Here is a 25,142-nt window from a genome sequence, read left to right as displayed (position 1 = left end):
TTACTTCATTTAAACATGGATAGTCATGTGTAGCTAGTGACTATGACATCAGAGATAATAGATCTAGAAAAAGTGTTATTTGATAGAGATTTGCCAAGCAAATCCTATCCAATTTTAATCGACTATTCCACGGGTACTATGAAACTTCTTTTTCTTACTCTAAATATTATGCTATGAGACAGTAAGTGGGTTAGATCTCTTTACTAAACATCTCACAATAAGCACTGGGGAATGAGATGATGAGTAAAATATGCACAGATCCTGGCATTCAGGAGTTAAAAGCAAGTGTACAAGAGGTCACAATATCAACAGTGCTCTGATGGCAAAAGTAGAAGCCGTTATGACTCAAATATGGGGAAAACTCTTAACATTAGTTATGAAGACTTCATGAATGACTTCCTCAGGGTATAAATTGGGTCTTGACTTTAATCAAGGATAAGTAAAAACTAAACAGATCTTGTAAAAGAAAAATATGAAGGCAAAGCATTCAGGGTTTGTTTAAAGAGACTGGAGGATAGAAATCTCAAGTATAGGATAAAGTAGAAGGGGGAGGTTATCTAGAAAATTGGAAAAAGTGAGGAGAATCTCAGGGGTTAGATCATGTGTGGTCTTGTGAGCCATTATAAGGACAGACAGACCTTGAGGTACTTTGGTTATAATTCTACTCCAGATCCAGGCATGTAGTACACGGAAGGAATTTGAGCAATCTTTGTTCAGTGAATGATTGAAAGGAGGAAAATTCCCGAAGGACCAAACAAATAAGCAAGTGTGCCTTTTCTCTTAAAGACTATGTAAAATATGCATCTATATAGCACATATAAATGAATTCAATTCTGCATAGTTATATAATTATAAAATTAGAAATTATCGGCTTAGTTATAATGAAAGCCCGAGCAAAATTGGTGCATTTCAGTATTTCCCATGTATGCTCCAATTTTGTAATATTGAATTTGCGTAAAAGTTTGATGTGTTGCGTTGCTTTTGAACAAAACTGACAACAATCATCACCAAACAGCTCAAGGTTAGTTATCTTCCAATTAAGGTTATGTAAGCTATTAAGGCCAGTTCAATCACAATTAAGACCTTAACTACTTCTGTGCAAGGAAGTCTTTATGAGAAGCAACTGTTTGCAGATGCCTCTAAACCTGAAGAGAGGTGACAAAATAAAATTCCATGTAATCATCATCTCTCTCCCTCTTCCTCTATTCCTTCTCTCTCCATTTCTTTCAGTCCTCTCTCTCTTATATACTCACATACACTTGCACAGGCACACATTCTTGCATCTAAAAGCCAAAAAGCTTCTATGGAGACAGTTGTGAATAGCAGATTTCTTTTGCCTGTGTTACATTCATCTTCCATTTCCCATGGAGAAGGAGCAATGAGAGACCAGTGTTTTGCTCTCCTTCCATAAAGAATTACTGGACTCTTGGATCAGACTAGGTGAGCAGCTCACAGACCCATTGACTGAAGGGCGAGGAACTCCTTGCTAGTCAGGTGCTAAATGATACTGGCATCTTATCTTCATACTTAAAATAGGTCCTGGTTATAAGAGTAACCTGCCTAAGACCTCTGTCATTCTAAGGATTATATAGAGTGCCCTAGGCAGAGCACAGACCTGTGTGAGAGTTATGTTGAATTTTTTAAACCACAGTGTCATTTCAACAGCTCACCCTCGCACAGTGTGTGTGTGTGTGTGTGTGTGTGTGTGTGTGTGTGTGTGTATGTAAGCTTATGAGTGAAGATGTATCGGGTCTGGGTTCTTCCAGTCATCTTGATGTGCTCAAAAACCCCATTTCCAGAAATGGAGCCCATCAGAAACTCCTCTTTTCTTCTCCTAGGTGGCTCTGATAACAAGGAGTGGACCTAATGAGTTTTAAGTGATTCTGCCAGCAGGACCTTCATTCCAGTAGGACCTATACTGAAATCTAACAACCTCATAAAGTGAGCATTTTGAGAAAATAACCAGTCCATGTATTAGAGTTAAATAAAAAGGAAATGCCTTTAATACAATAACTGTTTTTGTTTTTTTAAACCAATGGATTAAAAATTTAACACATTTACTAAATCTGGCATATTTATACATTGTATCTAAACAGATATTCAAGCTGAATTATAATACAATAACAAAAAAACTATCTCTGTCTGTCTATTATGCCTTTGTGAGTCTTTGTGCCATTGTAACAGTAATGCTAATTATCAAGCAAAGACATGATAATTACGCAGAGCTTTTTTGCTAAGAGGAGGAATCTTTTTCAACACCCACGCATTGCACAATTTCCTGTGACCCAATGACACTATTCTGCTATGGCCCAGAAATTAGTATTTCAGTCCCTATGCTAGGAATCATATTGCTTCTATCTTCCACTATTTATTTCCTTGCAAGTAAACTGATTTTCCAAGGTTAAGGGAGAGAGGTAACAGTCCAAATGGGAAAGATAAAACTAATGATCCTTCCTGACACATATTACCCTGCTCATTAAACTTACTCAGTTCAAGTTAGTCCATTAAATTAAAATAAATAGGATTTAAAAATGTACCCAGAAGTAGTCAACTATGTTTACTTTCAACCTTATGTTAGATGCATTCTGAAATGTATAGCTCTCATCACTGATGACCATAGGTTCTTTGCTTTGATTAGAATTTATATATTTGTGAAAAGCTTAAGAATTTATTATAAAAAGCCGTTTTACAACCAAATGGCCACTTCCCACCAAGAATCTTAAGTTCCTTATCTAAGTGATCAGTTCTTTAAAAAATAATCAATGTGAATAAGAGTGATAAAACATTTTATTAAGCTTAAAGGCACCACTTTACATTTTTCTCCATCATCTGTGTCATTACTAAAATGTGGAAAGGCCAAATCCTTGAAGAACATATTATTCAAGTAGGTGAGCAGGGCAAACTCATAGCATGTTCGATTTATATGTCATATTCATCCAAAGAATTGAGCCATAGAATCTTTAGATTTGGCCCAGGAGTGCCAAAATGTTGTTTTGAGGGATTCAGAGATTTAATCCATGGTTGTCAAATAAAGGAAAATGGAGTCACTGCTTTACTCTCTTTTTAAAAATGCTGCTTTTCAAAATTAAAATGTTGCAAAGGATTTTCAAATTAAGTGCTTTTATTTAGTTAGGGCTAGAAAACAAACAGGAAAGATTTCTTTCTTTCTTTCTTTTTTTTAAGGAAGGATTTCTACCACTGAGCTACAATTTCCAGTTTCGGTCATTTTGAGATGAGAAAACTTCAGCCCAAAGAAATTACCAATGTGTCACATAACATGATACTACAAACAGCAAGACAGATTAAAGGGAAAGGCCTCTAGCTCTTTAGCCAGTACTCCTTTAAGGCCTTTAAAGAAGTTTCACTTTCAGATATCCATCTGTCCAGAAAATTTGTATCTCAGACAATATGTGAAGCTTTATTAAGTCACTTTTAAATTGTGTGGTATGCTCCTGAGCAAAATCCTTAGCAGATGAATTTTCTAGATTATAAGCTCATGAAAGCAAGTCTTACAAGCAAGCACATTTTCCAATTGATTCAATCGGCTTCTCATGCATTTTATATGCTATTAATTGGAATAGCTCAAACCCAATAACAAATTCTAACTAACATTCATTCATTACCCTGAAAATTATGTTATAATGATTTTAGTACAGTGTTGAGTATAATGGAAACTTCGTTTGGAGAGCGTGGTAACATATATGAGTATACATAAATACTTATCCACAGCAGTTCTTAAGAGGCTTGCCAAACAACTAGCTCTGTGCACCTTCATATTTCTTACATCTTCCCACCTTTATATGTGCCTATGAATGAAAAGCTCTCTAGAAGGTAGGTAAATTTTACTTTTGAATCTTGTTTTATCTTAAATTTTAAACTTAAGCAACTCCACAACTGAAATCATCACTCAATGAAAAATTAAAATCATGTATAGTATCTTAGGCACATACTGAATTATTTCACTGAAATTATTTGCTTGGCCTTATTAGGCAGGTAAATAAATAAAATTTAAAAGTTGATCAGCTCAAACAAAATCCTTTCAAATAAAAAGCAAAGCAGTAGGAACTGGTCTTGGGCAATCATAACAGGTAAACATAAAAGGGAGATGGATATGGGAGAAATAGTCATTAGAACAGAATTAGTAGTAGATTTTCTTCATAATATGGAACCAGTCTAAGCAATAGCAGTACTCTGTCAAATAGACAGTAAGTACATACTTTGGAAACAATTCTTTTAATTTTGGAAAAGCAGGAATAAATTAAGGCACCAAGAGTAGACAAAAGGTGAGAAAAACTGGCAGATGGAAAAAACCATTCTCATTATACTTCTTCCTTTTTAGTTTATCGTCATTGTTCATGAAGGATGCTGTAGGCAATAACATTTAAATAGATTCATGTTGAAAGTGTTCAAAAGTTCAAAATTGTATGGCAGGTAACTTTGGCCAATCAATCTCAAACACTTTTGAGTTTTCCCATAATGCTTACCCTATTTTTGTTGCAATAAGACAGTTTTTTTTCAAAAAAAAATCTGATTTGGATAAAATACCGAACTAACATATAAGAATACATTTTCAATCTATTTCTGATTAGAAGTATATGAATAGTTTTTAGTATTAATAAAATGATATAATTTTAGGGAAAAAATTAGGAGAATAATTGATTTCACTTTCCTGGCCCAAATACATTTAAAAGACTGAGTTAGAACAGTAAGAAAAAAAAGGAAAAAACTGAAAATGTAAAGTTGGAGTGAGTTCATTTTTAAATGCTTCTTTTCTTTGACTATATGGGGAAACTACTATTTCCTTAAAATAAAACTTAAGTACATGCTAGTTTAAAATGTGGATGAAGTGTCTTGTAACTACATTCCCAAATCTGGTATCCTGATACACAGTGGTGGACAGTGATCACCAATGATTAGGCAACAATTCATTTAACTCCAGAGATAGATTTCCAGCAAGCACCAGATCGTACATTGTTGCTGTCATTTTGCCATTTTGCATGCATTTTAAGGGGAGGAGAGAAAAGGTAAAGTGTTGTTCTAGGTGAAATTCTTGGGTATATCTATGGGATCATGAACATTTTAGGGAAAAGAAGGCATGCATGAGTGTGATGAGGGAGGTCCCACACAATCCCAGGCTCCACAAAGGCCTAGCCTTCACCAGATTTAGTCTCTCACCTCCACGATGTCTGAGTTTGTCCGGCTCTCGTGCGGCTCGTTGTACTCCGTGTACTTGAGCAGCACCTTATCCATGTCCGTGCTGGCGTACTGGAACAGCTTGTTGGTGCTGTTGAAGATGATCAGTGCAATCTCACAGTCGCACAGCACACTCAGCTCGTAAGCCTTCTTCATCAACCCAAATTTCCTCTTTGTAAATGTCACCTGGAAAAGAGAAAGCAGACAAAGTGTTGTTTCCTTTCTTCTTCTGTTACTAAGAAAAACATTTATGCATGTGCAAGTGTGTGTGTATGTGTGCATGCGTATGTGTGTGTGCATGTGTGTATGAGAATCTTTACAGTATTTCTTTTCTTTTGTTAAACAATAGTATGCACTTGTCAGAGCCTTCAGTACTAACACAATTGGAAAGAAAGCAAAATAAATCTAAAACCAGTTTCTGCCTAAGAGTTGAAAGCATGTGATTGATTCCTAGTTGGTTGAAGAATGTGAGATTGTAAATGCAAGATTAAATATAGGGCATTTTAAGGAAGGTGATTGGAAAATTGCTCATGTTTCTCTGAATAATCTGAGATCTAGAAAATTTAATTTCATTATGGTTAACATCTTTTCCAATTATAAATTTAAAGCTTGGTGTTTGGGCACTTGAAGACTGAGTGTGATATTATGAACGGAGCATTTTACATCTGAATTAAAAATCACCTTGAAATTGTTTCGTCTCATGCCACTTAATTAAAAATATTTGAAATGTTTCAGTGGTATTATGTATTCTTAGACAATGTTCTGCTTTGTTTTCTAGAAATCTAGCAAGGCGTTGAAAGTGTTTTAGCTATAATACAGTTAGGTTTTGGATATCATTCCTCTGTCTATTTTTCTTCCTTTCTCAGGCCAAAAGCTATTGTTATCTCTGATTTTTTTCTTTTAATCTAATCTATAATACAGACCCACATAATTCCTTCTCTCCAAGTATTTCCCAGGTTCACACTTAACTATTTTCCAGGCAGCTCAATCATTCATGTCTTTATCACTTCACCGTTGGACAGCCTAGCAGGTTCCTGTCCTAGCTGATCTCCCAGCTTGGATTCATTCCTCCTTAGTTTCTCTCAATCTGAAAAACCTTACTCATGCACTGTCTTTCTCCTCTTGAGCTGTCTCCAACAGCTGTCTCCAACAACTCTCATTCCCTAGCATTGCATGCTTCTTACCTGACAATCCTACCAAATGCAAATGCATATATTTCACTCATCCTATTTCAGCCTTCTCATATTAAAACTTCAGCTGTCATTCCTGCCTACCCACCAAAATGGTGTGACCGTTCTTAATTATAAGCCTGTATATAGTCCGCTGTTTCCCACTGGTTTATTATAGAGAATATCATTCCTATAAAATACTCCTTTATAGAAAAGTTAAATGACACAATAGGTTTGGGAAATGAGGCACACTGGTATATCAAAGGCTGAGAAACCTTTAAAACTTTACTTAACTGGCTTCTCAATCCTGCTGTTGACAGGACCATTTGTTTCTTTGCTATGTATCTGAGAAGTGCTTACTATATTTCTTCCATTATATTTTTTTGAGGTATATAGCTTACTAACGTCATCTAGATAGTCTTCAGCAGAGATTAGTTAACTAAGTTTTTCCCTCACCTTCAAATCTGATCCATGATGCAAAGGCCAGCTCAGTTTTTTCCTACTGTTAATTATTCACCATTTTCCTTTAACAAAATCAGTCACATTTTATATTTGTGTTATTTCTTGTGTGATGACATTTGGATAGTGTGTGTCTGTTCTACTATAGTTCAAAGTCCACAAGATACACACCATTTTTGTGTTGCTCATTCCTGCATTCTCCAATGCCCAGAACATAAACATACATTGGCTCAGAATAAAAAAAATGTGTATAAACATCTTAATAGGGAATACTTACTGAGTCAACTCTTTAGAAATACAAAAATGCTATATTTTATATAAAGTTATGTGACAACTTTTTCATGAATTTTTTTTACCAATTACCTGACAAATTTTGTCTATGATTTTTTTTTACAATTTGTACATAAAATAACACCTACTATTAGGTTTGTCAGACTATGTATAGTATTAAGTATAGTTCTTAGAGTAAATGCTCTATAAATCTTAGTTCCTATACATTTCTTGGTTGACATGATAAGAAAAAGAGAACTAATAAAATATATATCTTGTTGTTTTGAAGAGCCTACTCATAAAGACTGAGGGCATTGTTATTCCTGATGAAAAGATAAAGCTGAACTATCTCTGTTGACCATCCAATTGAATATGAAACACTTATGGTAGTTATAACCATGCCACATCAGCTAGTAAATATCTACTTAGCTATGATATTTAAATTTCAATTTGAGTAAAGTTTTCCCTCTATTTTATTTTTATTGTTTTTTAAGTGCTTCTGATAAAATACAACTAGCATTTTGTTTCCTTATCTGATTATTAAGCTACTTTAGAAGCATTTCTTCTGGTTCATTTGGATGAGTTATGTTTAATGTTGAGAGAAGCCTGGAAAATACATTATTGGAGTCAGTAAGGAAACACAATCATTAATTACACAAATCTATGCAAAATGTCTTTTGATATTTCTTTGTGAGGCATCTTAGACACCAAATTATACCTGCATACTAGTATTTTATTTTGTGAAACAGGCTACAAGGAATGTTTAAAACAAACAAGACTGATATAAAATACTTCATATCTGAAACCACTTTTAATCATACTTCATGACCACAAACTGTTGTCTCAATACAATATAGTTTCTGTTGTACTGAAACCTCAGAATTTAGAACATTGCAACACTCACCATCAAAGAGCACATTTCAGTACAGAAGTATCACTAAAATTATGATTTGTTTAGTCTTAGATGCTCCTCAACTTCTGTGTAACCAAATTGGTTGCTGGATAATGCATACCTATTTAATAATACCTGTCAAGAAAGTCAGTGCATATAGCTTCCTTTCATTAAAACTGCAAACTGAAGTGAAAATGCCAATATTAAAGCATTTAAGAAAATATCTTCAAAATCTACTCTTAATTGCTCTAAATTTAATTCTGTATTATGTTCATATTCTTCATAACATGCTCAAAATGTATTTTATAAAGCCTTTTCTCATTGTTCATCATTAGATAAAATTGTTTTTAAGTATTAAGCTTTCTAAAGAGATCTGGGCTATTACTTTCCATTTAAAATATGCCACTCAATGACAGAGATTGCAGTTCAGAGCTTTTATACTTAAATATAATAATGTATTGTAATGATTACATTTTTCATAACTTGACAATAGTTTGTAATGGGGACAAGTCCATATTTCTATTTCAGTAGCATATATTGAACCTTAGGTGATACTAAAAGCAATTTTATTCTTTAAATTGTAGCTAGGCAAAGAGATGCTGTTTTCACAGTGTTTACATCAACCAAGGTACATCAAGAAAATAATAAAGCCAATTATCATTTAGGTTCTGTATTTCAATATCTAGTTTTCAGAATTAAAGAGATTTAGTAAGTATATATGCTTAGCAAGCAAAACCACTCTATAAACTTTGACCATTTTATGTTTCAATTGCTTGATGCATCTTTTAAAAGTTCTAAAAACAACAATCATGTTGTGAGAATAGGCTTCAGTATTAAGCTTTATAGGAACTTCAGGTTTTAGTTTCTAGTGTATAGGCAGACATCACACATCTAATGCTCACAATGGCTCTAGACAGTATGAGGAGGTATGAATCAGAAACTAGAACTAGAATTTTAAGTCGAGAAAATTAATTTTCACTCTATATAGCTCATATATTCAATTTTAAAGAAATTAGGAAAGGCTGTTCACAAGAGCATACAAATAGTTCAGCCAACTTTTAGTAAGCACTTTCTACGCACCAAATATTATATTGAGCTATATTTATTGAATGTTCTCCATGTCAGACATATGTGTTCTATTCTAGAAAATAATGTGTAGTTTGTTCATGTCATTTCCTTTTGGCCAGAGAAGAAAGTCACTTAATTCTTTAATACTTAAAAGGAATTTTCTTTATTTGCAACAAATTATATTGCTAAACCAATAGAGAGATATTTTTGGTCATATTTAATGATGTCAAATTGTATTTTTATCTAGAGTTGAGTGAATTCAACTTTTGTTTGCAGATCAAGTTTTACACTAGACTAAGAAAAGCAACAACAAATGTTAACACAAGATGAATATGAAATTAAAATCTAGCCTACTGGTAACTTATTACCTTGTACTTGGTGAAGGTTGGCTATAATAATATACCTCCTCCATTTCCACATGGCCACAGATAAGCTCCAATCATAAAGCAAAGCTTACTTAAATGCCAATTTGCCAATTTCACTGTCATATCCAAATTAAAAAATTATAGCACTCTTCTTTTTTCTGGGATTGGTCTTGCTACGTAGCCCAGGCTGGCCTCAAACTTCTTATCTTCTTGCTTCAGCCTTTCAAGTGCTAGTGTTACAGTATTACAGGCCTGTGCCACCACACCTGATTCCTCTGGTACTTTTACAAGCCATTCTATTAGACTTATTCTAGAGTTGATTGTTTATGAATCTGTCTCTCCTCTGGCATTTGGGTTCCTAAAGATCTCAGCTCAGGCTTCACATGGATCAACCAGTAGACATTATTAGGTGATCATTCCATTTGCTGAATGAAATAATCAAATGACAACATAGTACATTACAGAAATTTCTGTGGTTTTTTTGTTTGTTTGTCGGTTGTGGGGCTTGAACTCTGGTCCTGGGCTCTGTCCCTGAGCTCTTCAGCTCAAGGTTAGCACTCTATCACTTGAGCCACAGCATCAACTTCTGGTTTTCTGGTAGTTAATTGGACACAAGAGTCTCATGGACTTTCTTGCCTGGGCTGGCTTTGAATGGTGATCCTCAGATCTCAGCCACCTGAGTAGCTAAGATTACAGGCATGAGGTACGGGGACCCAGCTGAGAAATTTCTGTTTTTAAATGTGATTGTCTTGATACAATTATCTGTTGAGTGTATATATTTCCTTTACTTGTCTATTTAGACAACCTCTCAAAAATAATATATTCTCCACCCATAAATATGGATATATTAAGTTTATGGAAGAATTTTACATGTTAGTGACATGAATCTTCAGAGAAAATAATTATTTAACTTGGAATTTTTAAAAGAGAAAGTAGAGAACACACAGAATTTAAATGTATTTGCAGACTTCAAGGAAATGTTATTGAAACAATCCAATGAGAATTTTTAAAATTTCTTGCCTAGATGATTCATCCTCAAGTATCAGAAAGTCCGAAAATAAAAATTTAGCTGTGCAATTATAGGATATAAAGAGAAAGAAGAGAATGAAGGACTTAAAATGACAGTTCATCGGCAAAAACTTTATGAAAAGTTTTGACTTATACAGCATATATACTTGACGAAATATCTGAAAAAATTCTCATGCACAATATGGTCTATTTGAGATGACTTGTAAAAATCTAGCTGATTCCAACATAACTGAAGAAGTATATTTAGCTGCGTTAGCTAATAAATGTTTAAGGGAAAGTCTCTGGTAAAGAATCATTAAAGTTCAATAACTTTCCTGTGTCAGCCAACATTTATCACTAGCTCAGATGAGAATGCTGAAGGATGTTTATAAGATATGCATACAACATAAATCTGGGTGACAGGTGACAAATAGGTGATAGGTCATATCCACAGCTCTCTGTAGATTTTAGAAAACTGGGTGACAACAAGATGAACTAAACATAGGTAATTTTGAAGTTTGGATTCATCCCCCCCCTCCACACATATGCATATATTAACAATGGCAAGTTCAGGATGAAGCAAAATTAGCTGATTTGGGAGAAAGATGGATAGTTATAGCATTCCCTAGTGAAAATTAAGTACCCTTCTGATTTTTCTGTTGGTCAGAATAAACTTTGGAGACTCAAGACAGTGTTGAAAATTTTAAGAAGTTGTTAAAAAATACAAAAAATAGAAGTTGATGACAAATGTAGACCTTCTATAGGATGGGAAGCAAATGGGTCCAATGTCTTATAACTATTTTTCATGAGGAGTCATATAGGGAATCTGGAATATTCTTAATTCTTGTACTTCTCCAAAAGTTAAAAGTTACATATCCTTATCACTTTCCAAGTCGGAAGCATTGTGGCCATGTGAGACAGCAAACAAGTTACTTGGTTTTGTTCTAGAGAATAAAATTAGAAAGCGTTGTTGAAAATCATAAGGACTTCAAAATAAAGGAAAATTTAGTGATGAGATCTTCCAACAATGGACATAGTCTCATTGACCTCCTTCTCAAGTGTGGAGAAGTACAGCTAGAGAATAAGGCTTGGGCAGAAGCTCTTTCTGAACTAAGAAGGAAAATGGCTGCAATATTTACTCTAATTTTTAGATGGGCAGAGTATATGCCAAGGGCATGTAGGCTTCTGGCTAAATGGGAACATAGGGTTGACTGGAAATATTGTTCAGCGCAATCTACAACTGAAATTTCACTCTATAGGAAGTCTTTATGGTTTTATTTACTAAATCCTTTTAACACATGATAAATATCACATAGAATTTCATTTTCCTAGAAATAAAGCTTTCTGTTTTATAGTTAGAAGAGACACAAAATGTGAGGAGTCAGGATCACACAATTCGCTGAAAATGCACCAAGAAGTAATTGTCTACATTGACAAGGCAGGAAATTCACACTTAAAATTTTTCCTATTTTTTTTCTTTTGTATGATGATAGGGATCAAAAACTCCAGGTTTTTCACATACTAAGCAAGTGCTTTACTACTGAACTACATCTCCATGCCCTAAGATATTTTGAAAGAAATATATATGCATCCTTTCTGCCAATGTAATATAGGAACAAAACCAGAAAAAATTTAAGGGAAATAATAGGCACTTATGAATTTATGAGAGTTAATTAATTTATGACAAGTACAAGTTGACTGTGAAACACTAGAGACAAGCAAGTAGTACCTTTCCAATGCTGCTCTAATTGGTTATTCTTGTGTTATTATTATTTATTATGTCTACATTAGAATGCCCTCTTAACATAGGCCTTCCTGCCCATTCTTATGATCTAAAATCCAAAGACAGATATTTGGCTAGATAGCTGTTGAATGAATAGATGACTGGAGAGATGGAAACTTAGGTAGCTTTTCTTTCTTTGTAATTCAAAAGGAGTACTTAAAAATAAATTTCAGCTAGGCACCAATGGCTCAAGCCTGTAATCCTCAGAAGGCTAACATCTGAGAATCATGGTTTGAAGCCAGCCTCAGAAGGAAAGTTTGAGTTTCTCACCGATTAAAAACCAAAAGAATAAAAAAAAAAAAGGAAAGGAGAAGAAAAGTACTGGAAGTGGAGCCGTGGCTCAAGTGGTAGAGTGTTAGACTTGAGCACAACAGCTTAAGGACAGGGGCCTAGTGCTAAGGCCCTGAATTCAAGCCCCAGGACTGATGCCAAAAAATGTATTTTTTTGGTGTATGCTCAAAATAATGTTAAGTACTCCTCCTCCTACTTCTTTTCATCCTTCTCTTCCTCTTCTTGTTCTTCCTCCTCTTCCCTCCCCGCTCCCTCCTCTTCCTTCTCTTCTTCTTCTTCTTCTCCTTCTCCTTCTTCTTCTCCTTCTTGCAGTAGTGGGGTTGGAACTCAAGGCCTTCTGTCCCTTCTGTTTACTCAGCTTGCTGGTTCAGCTCACATGCTACCACTGAGTCACACTTCCAGCCCTGCTTTTTGCTGGTTAATTGGAGATGGAGTCTAGTAAACTTTTTTGCCTAGTTGGCTTCAAACTGTCCTCCTCTGGATCTCAGCTTCCTGAGTAGCTAGTTATACCTATAAGCTACTGGTGTAAACTTAAAATAGCTTCTTGAAGGCATTATTTGGCACACTTTATCATCCTCATTTCTTATATGATACCATAAGCAAAAAAAGTAAATTGTCTTATCTAAGACAGAAAAGCTCATCTCTGGGTACACTAGACATAAAACCTTGTCCTTTTTCATTCCATGGTGAGATGTTCAGCCTAGCTTGGACCCAGGCAAATAGCTACCATCATTTCTGATGTTACAATAAGATTCAGCAGAGTAAAAGAAGAGTAATACATATCATTAATTGATGTAAGGGTAGTTTTCTAGGTTAACATGACAGAACAACATTCAACTTAGAGTAAGTTGGTTTCTGGGTTCTGACAATAACCCAGGGCTGCTTTTGTGTGGCTACTGTCAAGTCATACCCTTAAAGCTGGTGAAAATATATGCATGAGCTCAGGATCACATCCTAGGTCTGTATTTATGGACATGTTTAAATTTCACAAAGTAGGAAACATTTTGGTTGGCAGCAAATATAGATCTGCTTACATAAAGAATAATAAAGATAGGCCTCTGAATTTTACACAGACAACATAAAAAATTCTAAAATCAGAGGACAAATCTCGCAGCATGTGCTACAGGGTGGAGAGATTGGTTTATCTACTAGTGTTTCAGGATCTGTCTCTGCTCTGCATACCTGCCCAACTTGATCATTCCCAATCTCAGCCCCAGTAATATTGGCTCAGAAGGACTGTCCTCCACATAGTCAATGGGAGACCTTGTACCTTACAGAAAGAAGATTTGAACGAATAAAAGTAAAAGGTCTTTGGACTGTAGCTGCCTACATTTCTCTAGAGATAAAGACTCAATTTAGAGGACGTCAGACACGAAACTAAGAGGTGGAACACCAATTTTATCTGTGGTCTAAAATATGTCTTGCCAATCCCAATAGATATGGCCTTAATCTTAATCAAACATTGTTGTACTCAAGGAGCAAAACATTACTTATTCTTCCTACCCTTCCTTGCCATGCCTTTCTTTTTCTATAGTAGTGAGGAGTCAAATCCAGGGTTTCATGAGTCAAGTGCCATACCACTGAGCTGTATTTCCAGGCTGCTGCCCATTGAATTAGCTCATACAGCAACAACAATTTCCTTGTTTTAGAATGCATTTGGAAGTAATACACCTAATTCTGTTTTCAGTGTTTTTAGATTTTTGTCATTCCCCCCACCAAATGAAGTGATGCTTACTACAATAATATGATTCTCATTCTGTGAAACATTTTAGCCCTTTTGTTTCCCCTTCCCCGGCCTAGATAATCTGATTCTGGCGAGCTGAGGAAGCTGATTGACTAATGAGTGACAAGACGGACCGTTCAGGAGACAATGTGCTCTGTAATAATCCACTAGGTCTTCCCATGTGTTTAAAGGGTTAGGGATGGAGTCAAAAGTCTGTAACGACAATCTTTAATTGAAAAAAAAGGAAATGCCCTCCGAAAGGCTCCACTTCCCCCCTCCCCTGTTCTTGACAGTAAGTAATGGCACAACTGTTCTGAAGTATTCCTCTTTAGTTTTATTTTGTTTAATTCAGTCTGTCATTAGGAAGCCTTGCAAGTTTTAGGCTTGATGATTACTCTCGGTGGGAGGAAGCAATGCCACTGCAGGCTTGTGTTCTAGACAAGTGCTCCTTTATACAATGATGGGGCCTGCCATCGTAAATGAAAGGCTCTTTAAAGAGCAGTCAGGGACTCTTTTAAACAGACTGCTACCATGTGCTTGTAAGCCTCCAGCGTAACTTGCAAGGATGAGACAGCAGTGTGTTCTATTGCAAAGGAGACCATTGTCCTCATTAGCCCCAAGCAAACCAAGCCATGTTTCACTGAAATACAGAAGCAATTTCTAAAGCATTTTCAAGAAGTAGTTCCTAAAATGCTGAACACAATAAAACAAGCAAAACAAAATGGCTTAGAGTATAGAATCTAGAGCTTTGGCAACTCCTTACTCTAAGTCATAATCCAAACAAAAATTTAAACCTATGCATTATGCATTACTTTGAGGGAAAAAAAATCAGTGATACTAGATTAGGTCACAACTATTGAGTGCATCTTAAGAATTTGAGTGTTCATCAACAGAGCCTGGGTTTCAAAATCTATAACAACTAATTCTACATATATGCATCTACATAGGGCAAGGGAAGGTTAATTTAATATTATTAAATTTATAGGATGTAAAAGATTTTGTTGTGGTCCATTTTTAAGCCTAGTAGTGTGTTGACTTTAAAAAAAAGAAGACTACTGGGAAGGGATGTGAAGGGTAAACAAAGAAGGAGGCTGCAATGCGTGATAAGAAATGTACTCATTATCTTGCCCATGTAATTGTAACCCCTCTGTACAGTATGTTCACAAAAAATAAAAATAAAAATAAAATAAAATAAAATAAAAAAAGAAGACTACAACGCAATATGTTTTTAAGTCTTTTTTCTGTGTGCTGTTCAGGTTTGCTTGGTTTGTTAAAAGGGCTGATTTACATTCTAACTCCAATCTGTAGAAGCAGTCATAAAATAAATACCTCTGCTTCTCTATGCCTTATCTGCATAAGATATGTAACTTGAAGCTGAGATGAATCAAACAAACCAGATTAATATTTTGGGGGTAAAAACATGTTTACTAGTTCAACAAAGCCAAAATGTACCTAAGGTAAAGGTCAAAGAATTCTTCATTCCCTGCTGAGCCAAGCTCAGGAAGCACATTTGTCTGTGTTTTCCTGTCATAACAGGAAGAGTCTAACTTCTTCCTTCCCACAATGGCTTCAGTTTTACCTCTCAACTCCAATATTTTCTCCCTCAGGGCCTTCCAAATCAATCCTTGCAAGACAGAAGGCAGGAGGCTGTCTCCCTTGCAGTTTCCAAACACTTACATTTGTTGAAATGTTATTTAAATGTTAGTGATTTCTTCAACTGAACTGTTCCAATCCAAAATTAAAAGTCAAATTTCCAAACATTTAAATTGGTTCTTTTATTCCTGTTAATGGTCCAGAGTATTTCAGAGGAATACAAATACACATCGCAAATTAGGGAAATACAATCAACTTCAATTTAATTATGTTTTTATTTATTTATTTCGCCAAACTCATTCTCAGAAAAAATATAACTTTCCTAAAGTTTCCTCAAGAAGAGTTTAATGGGGTATGAAATTTAGACATACTTTTGCCTTAATAATTTTTTAATGTTCTTTATTTTAAATGGGTGAATTATAATGTTAAGGGAAGTTTTGACTACAAAGGCTTGGCTTCTAAGACAATTAAGATGTCTTTTATATGTTTATGTGGTCTATTTGTGATGTTAATATTTTTAGTGTTGGTTTCTCAGTAATACATCTTCACATATAGTCAGTGCATTTGTAAAGCAAAATGTGACTTAGAGCAACAGACTAGTATGCTCATGTATTCAGAGGCAAAAGGCTACTTTGTGTCTATTCTCTACACAAAACGTCTAAGGGGGGGGGGTAAAAAGCCTCCAATTTTTTTTGCTACAATTTTTAGTAGAAATTATATTAGATATGCAAAGGACAAATGTAACAATCAAACATCCTAAACACTTGAAAGAAGAGCTTATTTCTTACATAAAGTAACAGAATGCAAGAGAATACTTACTCCTTTCCTTGTGAAAACTTTGGCCTCTTTTCAGTTTCCTACCAAAGGAAAACTAATGAATGAGTCTGACCGCAGTTTGGACAATATCTTTCTGACAATAAAGGAACTGACCCAGCTGATATAAATATAAAATGTCACATACTCTAGGAGACCTGTGTGGTGGGTGTCATGCATTAGCGTTTACTCAGCGGACCATTTATGAATTAATTTCAATTTTCTAGGCAGCAGGGAATGTCTTGATGTCTTGTTAAACACATACAAGAACACTCTGGCTACTGAGTTCTTTGATTTGGAAAATCTACACCCCTCTCTCCCCAAATTCTCCTGGGGCTTAAATTCTGGGCCTGGAACTGGAACTATCCCTTAGCTTTTGTGCTCATGGCTAGGCACTATATCACTTAAACCACAGTGCCACATCTGGCTTTTTGTGGTTAATTTGAGGAAGAGTCTCACAGACTTTCCTGCCCAGGCTGGCTTTGAACTATAATCCTCAGATCTCAATTTTCTGTGTAGCTAGGATTACATGTGTGAGACACGAGTACCACTAGGCCCATTTTTATTATATTTAACTGTACAAAAAGTTATCAATCAACAAATTAATGTAAGTTCAATACATCTTAATCCTAAAAGCAGAATTTATGCCATTTTTTTCTGTTTTTCTTTTTCAGTCTTTTCAATAACCAGCAATTCCATTTCTGAAAAAAATGCATTTTCCCCTAGTGATTTTAAGTTTAATGAAAGAATAATTCAACTTCTATGCACAGGGAGCCTTAATTAGACATTTCCAGAAAGCATCAACTCAAGCATAAGGTATGCACCTTTTAATATGTTGTCATGATGCACCCCAGTTTTACTGAGATAAAATGAATTGAACATAATTTTCGAATACAAGTGTAGGCAGCTAGATGTTAAGAAAACCCATTAAGAAAAGCAGTCTACTAATCATGAGTTATGCGCAGGCTTGTTTGGGGTTAGAAGACATAAAGATGAACTAGGTCTGAAACAGTTTCTAGCTGTTCCTCATCCAACAAGGATCTCTGTAAAACTGTGTAAAGTAAAACTGATGATCATGGGAGCTGTTACAGCACATAGCAAAATTGTTTCACATTTGCTCTGTATCCTGGAACTCTCTTTAGATATATCACTAAAGGGCCATCTTCCTCAAGAAATTAACTCAAGCAATTGGTTGACATCCATTTCAACAATTTTGTGTTTATCTTTCATTTTTATTTGGATGTCATTCCCAAATGTATAATTATTATATTATAATTATTTATTACTCTTCCGGATGTATCTTTGAAGAAAAGTAATATTAAAAATCTCTTCAGAATTTTGGCTAAAATTTTTAGAACTGATAGAAAATAAGAGTAAGTAAAGAGTAAATAACAAAAAGTAAAGAATAAATTTCCAGTTTAGTGCAGAGGCTGCATGTATACTGAACACATTTTTCCTGCTTTTTTCCTCCATAGCTTATTTCATGTTTTATGAGCTAAATAGAAATTGACTGGAGCATTAGAAGAACTGTTAAGAAAATTTAACTGTTAAGAATTCTGAATTCTTCTCAGTCATAAGGGGCTTCTCCTGTTCTAACAGCAGGAGAATGTCACTAATTGTGTTTAATTTATGCTCCAACACTTGCACTGGTAATTACATAGGATTTTGTTTGTTGGCTGAAACAATTTGTGTGTTAAACCTGATAGAAGAAAAGAAAATTTAAGGCATTTAAGTATATTTTTCCTAACTTACTATTTTAGACCCTGTTTTTTTTTCCCTGTTTTTTTTTTTACCCTCTTATAGTTAAATATTCAAATGTATTTTTATTTTTTATTTTTTTGGTTTGTTGGTCATAGGGCTTGAACTCTGGGCCTGGGTGCTGTCCCTCTCTTCAGCTCAAGGCTAGCACTCTACCAATTAAGCCACAGCGCCACTTCTGGTTTTCTAGTCGTTAATTGGAGATAAGAGTCTCACAAACTTTTTCTGGCTTTGAACTGTGATCCTCAGATCTCAGCCTCCTGATTAGCTAGAATGACAGGTATGAGCCACCAGTGCCCAGCCTCCAATGTATTTTTATACCAAGTTGCACAAACAAATATGGGTTTATCTCTCATCTTTTTCTAAGTTAGAAAACTGTAATCTGTAAGTATAAATACACAAGTAAACAGGTATAGGTTAAGTGAACTTAGTTTTTATATATTTTTATTCTCTATATAACATACTTCTAAATGTATTCTCTTTGTTAAAAAATAGTCATGTGAGGACAAATTTTAAAATCTGATTGTTTCAGGCACCCATAATTAAAATTGTTACCAGATAAAAGAAAATAAGATTCATGATTGCCTAATTGATGAAGGCAAAGGGTCAAAAGAAAAAAAGGAGAAGCAGATATTGAAATTGGAAATTGAATATTAATGTAAGTTAGAAGCTACAAGTGATACAAATGGTGATGAATAATTGAAAAAACAACTTGATCAGTAACACACACTTGAAAATAAGTCCCATACAGGATATATTTAGGGATTAGAATTTAGAAATTACAGTTCCCTATTTTGGTCATAAACCTTGCATTGCACATGTCCTACGTAATCATTCCTGCCTATCCACAAACCAATCTCTGCATCAACTAAACTCCTTTTTAAATTCTGAAGCCTTCTCTGTGTTCCAGTTCTACTCTCTCCCATTCTCCTTTCCATCTTTCGGACTCCCTTTTAAGGTAAATCTCTCTTGAAACGAAGGTTCAGTTCCAGCAGTATCTTGTACCGTGTTTGGACAGAAATCATACTAACTATAAGTACTAATGGTTCAATGAGCACAATTCTTAGTAGGAATGGTTAATGGGTAAATTTATTTTACTCATTTATATTATTATACTTTTGTTCTAAGCATTTTATGTTTATCATCTCATTTAATTATTTTAGTGATATAATGAGGTAGATCCTATTTTTTTAAAAAAATTCTCACTGTACAGATGGAAGAGCTAATGAAGCACAGAGAGGTTAAATATCTCCAGGATGAGTCATATTAGAAAGTGGTAAGTGAAGTAAACTGGGACCAGAACAGGTTTGTTAAAAAGAAAAGGCCCTTCGTCATTATATCATGCTAGATGTATTATGTCTTCATTGAGGAAAAAAAAAAAAAAAGCATGATTTGTTTTGACTGTGAGAGATTTGGGATAGGACCTTGCTCTGCTTACAAGATCCTTTACACACAATATTCTAGTAGTATTTATTAAGTTAACAAATAAATCAGCTATAAAATGGAGTTACTAAAGATTAAATGAAACAACATACAGCTCTTAGAACGTAGTAACCACTTTTATTAAGCTGTACGAATTTGTCTCTAAGATAAACTGACAGTTCATGATTCTATTTATTTCTAAAGAGTAACTTTAAAAAAACTGTCTTTTTCAAATTGTGTGTGTGTGTATGGGCTGTAGAGCTTGAGTTCAGTCTGGGCACTGTCCCTGAGTTTTTTCACTCAAGGACAGTGCTTTACTTCTTTGAGCCACAGCTCCACCTGCATTTTTTCTGGTGGTTAATTGGAGATAAGAGTCTTGACTTTCCTGTCCAGGCTAGCTTCCAACTGCAATCCTCAGATCTCAGCCTCCTGAGTATCTAGGATTACAGGTATGAACCACCAGCATTTGGTTAAGAAACGAACTTGTTTAGGTTGTAAACTAAACACAGTGGTTTTGTTTTTAGTTTTGTCTTATGCTGGTACTGTGACTTGACCTCAGAGCTTTGTGCTCTCATTGGCTTTTGCACTCAAGGCTAGTGCTTTAGCACTTGAGCCACACTTTCGGCTCCAAGACCCTGGTTTTTTAAAATCCTAAAAAAAATTATGATACAAAAAAGCAGTTAAATTTTATTCTTTCCTGAGCTACTTTATGAATGCAACAACGTTTTCTGAATTCTAGATGTTCTTCACTTCCATTATAAAAGGTAAAGGAAAAAATTCAGTTTAAATTATTGTTTTACAACAGTTTTAACTTTGTTTTTTTCAACTTTTAACTTACAACTTAGCTCACCAGTTCTGTGATATTTAATTTTAAGTAATATTTCTTTTTCTGCTAAAAACATGCCAAATTTGTGTAGCCAAATAAGGAAGTGCAATGGCAGAAGAGCCTTTATTATTTTAATGAAAAGATGATAGTGAGCTGCTATGTAAGGCTCTTCTAGTCCGTCCACAGAGGGAGAGCTTCAAAAGGGGTAAAGCAGCTAACACTTTTCTTTTCTCTACAGGCCCACAGAACTTAAAGGAAACCCAGGTTACAGGTACCTTCATAGATTTGCTAGATTTGATCAGCTGTGACCTATATATTTTAAATAAAGCTCTCTTCCAAATGGCTCTGTGGACCACTCTCATAGGAAAGAAGGAGTGAACCTGGCTACCATCAAATGTAAGACAGTTGTTCAAAACGTCATCCTCTTGTAAAAACAGTCATTGCAATAAATATTACAACATGGTATTTTTCAACTTTACTAACTCCATTTCAGAGTATTGAAAAGGGCCTATTATACTTACTGAATAGGCAGAAGAATGGTTCCTAAATTCTACAAAATAAAATCAAGGAATCCATCTTTAGGATTTAAAAAAATCCAAGTCAGCTGGATTAAAATAATTTTTCTTTTCCTAATATTGTGGTGACAGTTCTAATATGGATGAGAGGAACAGCAAATGTAAATGTGACTTAAATAGGTTCATTTTTTAGTCCAAAAGTATGGTGTAAACATTCTTATATTCTATGTTAGTTTTATATTACTTTATACTTTATAACAAGCTTATGAATACATCCTGAAAAACTTTTCTTCTGTCTTTGTAAATTAAAACATTTAATGAATCCCATAAAATCTCAAACTATATGGTAATACTAATGAAGTGTTCATGCTAATTCATACTAATTCTGACTGCAATAAAATCAGGTTATAGACCCAACAATTGTAAATGTCTCAGAATATGATGTTCAATATTTCTATCTTTTAAAAACATTTCAGTTAGTACTTTCTGTCTTGCCCTAAGGTGACAAATCTATATGAAAACACTAAAGGAGTCCACCATAAATCGTGTATTATTTATCCTTTGGATTAATATTCAGTGAAAAGTAGTTCAAAATTCCATACATTTAAAAATATATAATAACTTAAGGAAATATGTTTGAAAAACCTGAAAAGTTTCTTAATTCTTAATAGCCAAATGTTTTTGATGCCCTAAATAATAATTTCTATTCATTGTGATTTTTTGAATAATAACACTGAGTTTTAATATAAATGAATCTATTCTAGTTTTATACATAGGTCCAGGAATATTAAAAAGAGAGCACATGAAGGATGAGTGGTTTTACTTGGGGAAATTATACTCTTATGGGCCACTCCTGAGGCTGTCTAGCTTTCTTCAGTGTAAATGGGTTGTTAGTAAAACACTTTTCTCTTTGATGGCGATGGTTCATTATCCGTATTCTCTAGCTGGGATGCTGTAGTACTGAGGCCTCTCAAGGACCCATTATTTGATCTTTGTCATATTAGGGTGTGACAAGCCACTCAGTTAACCTTACACAGCTGATCTGAATGCACTCTTCCCAAATATGAAGGCAAGTGAGTGAGATCACAGGCATTCACACAAGTCTTGTATGTGTAGTCTTTACAACTGATAGTGTCATAGAGACCTTGTCACTGGAGGTGTAGGAAAAACTGTAATACTATCTGCCTTGAAGTTTAAAATTTAGGACTTAAAGAGAATAGTATGAGTTAAATGAAGGTTCTTGCCTGAGTGTGTGATAGTAACTAGTATCTTGTGTGGGTGTTTTCGTTGTTGTTATTGTCAGTACAATCTTAAAGTACGTTGGATGTATTTCAAAGTCTTCTTTATGGTGAAAAGAATGAAAGCTGTTTTCAGAAGAGATATTGAGCCTATATTACAAAACAGTAATGGTTGACCACAAAAGACCTAGTTCCCATGAACATAAGAATATCTTTGTTTGGTGATGCATGCAATGCAGCAATGATATGCTTATTAACTCCTAATTATTAAGCTATTCATGTCATACAAATGCAGCTCGCATTTAAGATTCATGTGGAAATGCAAAGTGAATAATAATGAATGCTTAAACTATATTTCTAACAATTGAGGTGATTTAACCCCTTTCATTTAAGAGACTTTCATCACTTTAAACTTGCTATATATGTATTTCACAAAACTTCTTTCAATGGCTATTTATAAGTTCAAGATATTTTCAGTATCATTAAGCTATCTGGGAGAAAGATAAAAAAATACTTTAAATATCGATAAAAAGAAAAGTTTACTCCACTCACCTGTCTGTTACGTTCATCCATAATCCTCGTAATCTGAATCTTTTTTCTCCCCATAGTCCCCGTTTTTCTTCTCTCTCTCGTCCCTGAAATTATGTATTTTTTCCTTTCTTTTCTTTCTCTTTCCTGTTTCCTTCAAATAAGTCTCCTCCTTCAGCACTTGCACAGCTCAGTTCCCAAATTCCTGCATTCGTTCCTGCTGAAACATAAAGAAAAATTAAGTAATGTTTTAGCAGCAAATCAGTTTCATAAGAGATATCACCCAGTTTTATCAAGGGAATAAACTATATGGAAGCAAAACAATCACATCAATGAAAATATTTATTAAAAAGCACATGGTATATCACATGGGGGAGCACATTAAGTCAGGATGGTTTGTTTTTATAATTAAAATAAGCTCATAAGTAATTTAAGAAGTCATTTAAATGATGAAAACGATGCTTTCAAGCCTAACACTTGAAATGAAATGTATTTTTTGTAAAGGGTTTCTTAATATTTTTAATGAAATTAGGTGACAATTTTCACCCTCCTATTATGAAATATTACCTATATCAGAGAGTTAATGAACCTTTATGTACCTGTGTATGCTAAGTAGGGCAGCTAATTCATTTCTGAAGGGAAAACAATCTCATGTTTTGACAGCAGAGGTGATAACGTCCCTAGTTATGCAAATAGGTGGACGATTATGAAAGTGCTATTTGATGTATGTAAAAGTCAACTAATTTAAATATAAATCCTTTAATCTTATTTTAAAAAATCACTGTGAGGCCACAGTAAAATTCATATGGGACATTTCATCCTACCTTCCAAGCAATTATTGCAGTGAGATTCTTTTTTCCTTAAATTGTAAATTGAAAATAATAATAAAAGCCAATCACTGACAGAAAAAATATGGTGCAAAAACTTACTATTATTTTATTTGTAACTACATACATATATATATAAACAAGAAACCATCAGTCCTTTAAATTTAAAGATTTAAAATGATATGTCTCTTTGGGGAGTCAGATATAGAATTAGAAAGGTTTTGATATTATATACTGAAGAGCTTCAGGTCATGAATTAAAATGAAAGACATTATATTCAATTACACAAGACAAACCCAAGGAACCAAGAATATTAAAAGCATATATTTTTCTATGTTTTAAATTATATTTGAGCATAAGGGAACTGAAAGGCTATGAAGTATAAAAGTTAACAAAAAAGCCTTGCGCAATGGTTTTTCATTTGCAAGCAACAGCTTCAATTATTTTATTTCATCTTATGGCAAAGGACCTAACCACTTTACACACCACTCAGAATTTCCCTGTGTATTTAGTTGGTGTTTGACAACAGGCCTGATAAATTCCCACATGTATTATGTAACGCTAAGCCACTGTCCTGGCTATTTAATAGATTATTGGATTCAGCTCAAGGTTCTTGGAGCAGGAAGGCTGTTAAAATACTTGGTCTGATTATTAGCTGTCTTTAGATTTTTAAAATTTAAACCTCCAGATTCTTTGAGTAAATTTTCTAGAATATAAGTTTCTGTGATTATCTAATTGCAGAAGCTATTATGATACAATTAGTTCTGGTGGATTAAGCATGGCTTAAATACTAAGACTATCCATTCTCTTTTGCCCATTGCCCTTTTACTAAACTGCAGCTTAGTTCTGCCTATCAGAATATATATCTATATATATGTATATATGTAAAATTCCATCATGACTACACAGTGCTTATCAAATACTATTACTCCATAAATGTTGGAAATGATTCCAAAGCTTTTTAAAATTACAAAAACAATGCCCACTTGGCAAATACGTCTGAAAACATTAGCTATCGGATACATTAAAATCCCATAAAATATGAAAACCCTACAACACAAAATGGCACACTATATTCAGTGTTATCAAATACTGTCTATCTATTATTAGCAATAGTCTGAAATATCACCAAGCTGGGCAACATCCCTGCATTTCTCAGTCTTACCTCAGAAACAAGCAGAGTATTAGAATGGAATTTCCCAGACATGTGTGAGACCCTGAAGAAACAAACAGGCTTTTTCTGTGACAGAAAAGCCAGTCCACAAATCCACAGCAAATGTCTATGGGACGATTTCCCTTCCTTTCATTTAGCTAAGGCCTGTGACACTATCGGCTTACCGGACTATGCCTGCCTAAGCACTTATTCCCTTGAAGGTGGAAGGTCAGGGAAAACAGATTAGA

At 34.4% G+C, this 25,142-nt stretch overlaps 1 protein-coding gene across 7 annotated transcripts in view; it reads right to left on the bottom strand.

The window, feature by feature from the left end:
- Nucleotides 1–25,142, bottom strand: part of Mef2c (myocyte enhancer factor 2C) — a 160,394-nt gene that overhangs the window by 79,703 nt on the left and 55,549 nt on the right. For all 7 annotated transcript variants that reach the window (XM_013015873.1, XM_013015878.1, XM_013015880.1 and 4 more), the window contains exons 2-3: nucleotides 22,939–23,134; nucleotides 5,176–5,379 (exon numbers count right to left, since the gene is read on the bottom strand). In XM_013015873.1, coding sequence (XP_012871327.1) covers nucleotides 5,176–5,379; nucleotides 22,939–22,992 — 258 coding nt within the window. In that variant the 5' untranslated portion in view covers nucleotides 22,993–23,134. The remainder of the gene's footprint in view (nucleotides 1–5,175; nucleotides 5,380–22,938; nucleotides 23,135–25,142) is intronic.

This window comes from Dipodomys ordii, unplaced genomic scaffold, assembly GCF_000151885.1.
Source record: "Dipodomys ordii isolate 6190 unplaced genomic scaffold, Dord_2.0 Scaffold28, whole genome shotgun sequence".
In the NCBI taxonomy this organism is placed as follows: domain Eukaryota; kingdom Metazoa; phylum Chordata; class Mammalia; order Rodentia; family Heteromyidae; genus Dipodomys; species Dipodomys ordii.
This window is presented reverse-complemented; position numbering and strand designations above follow the sequence as displayed.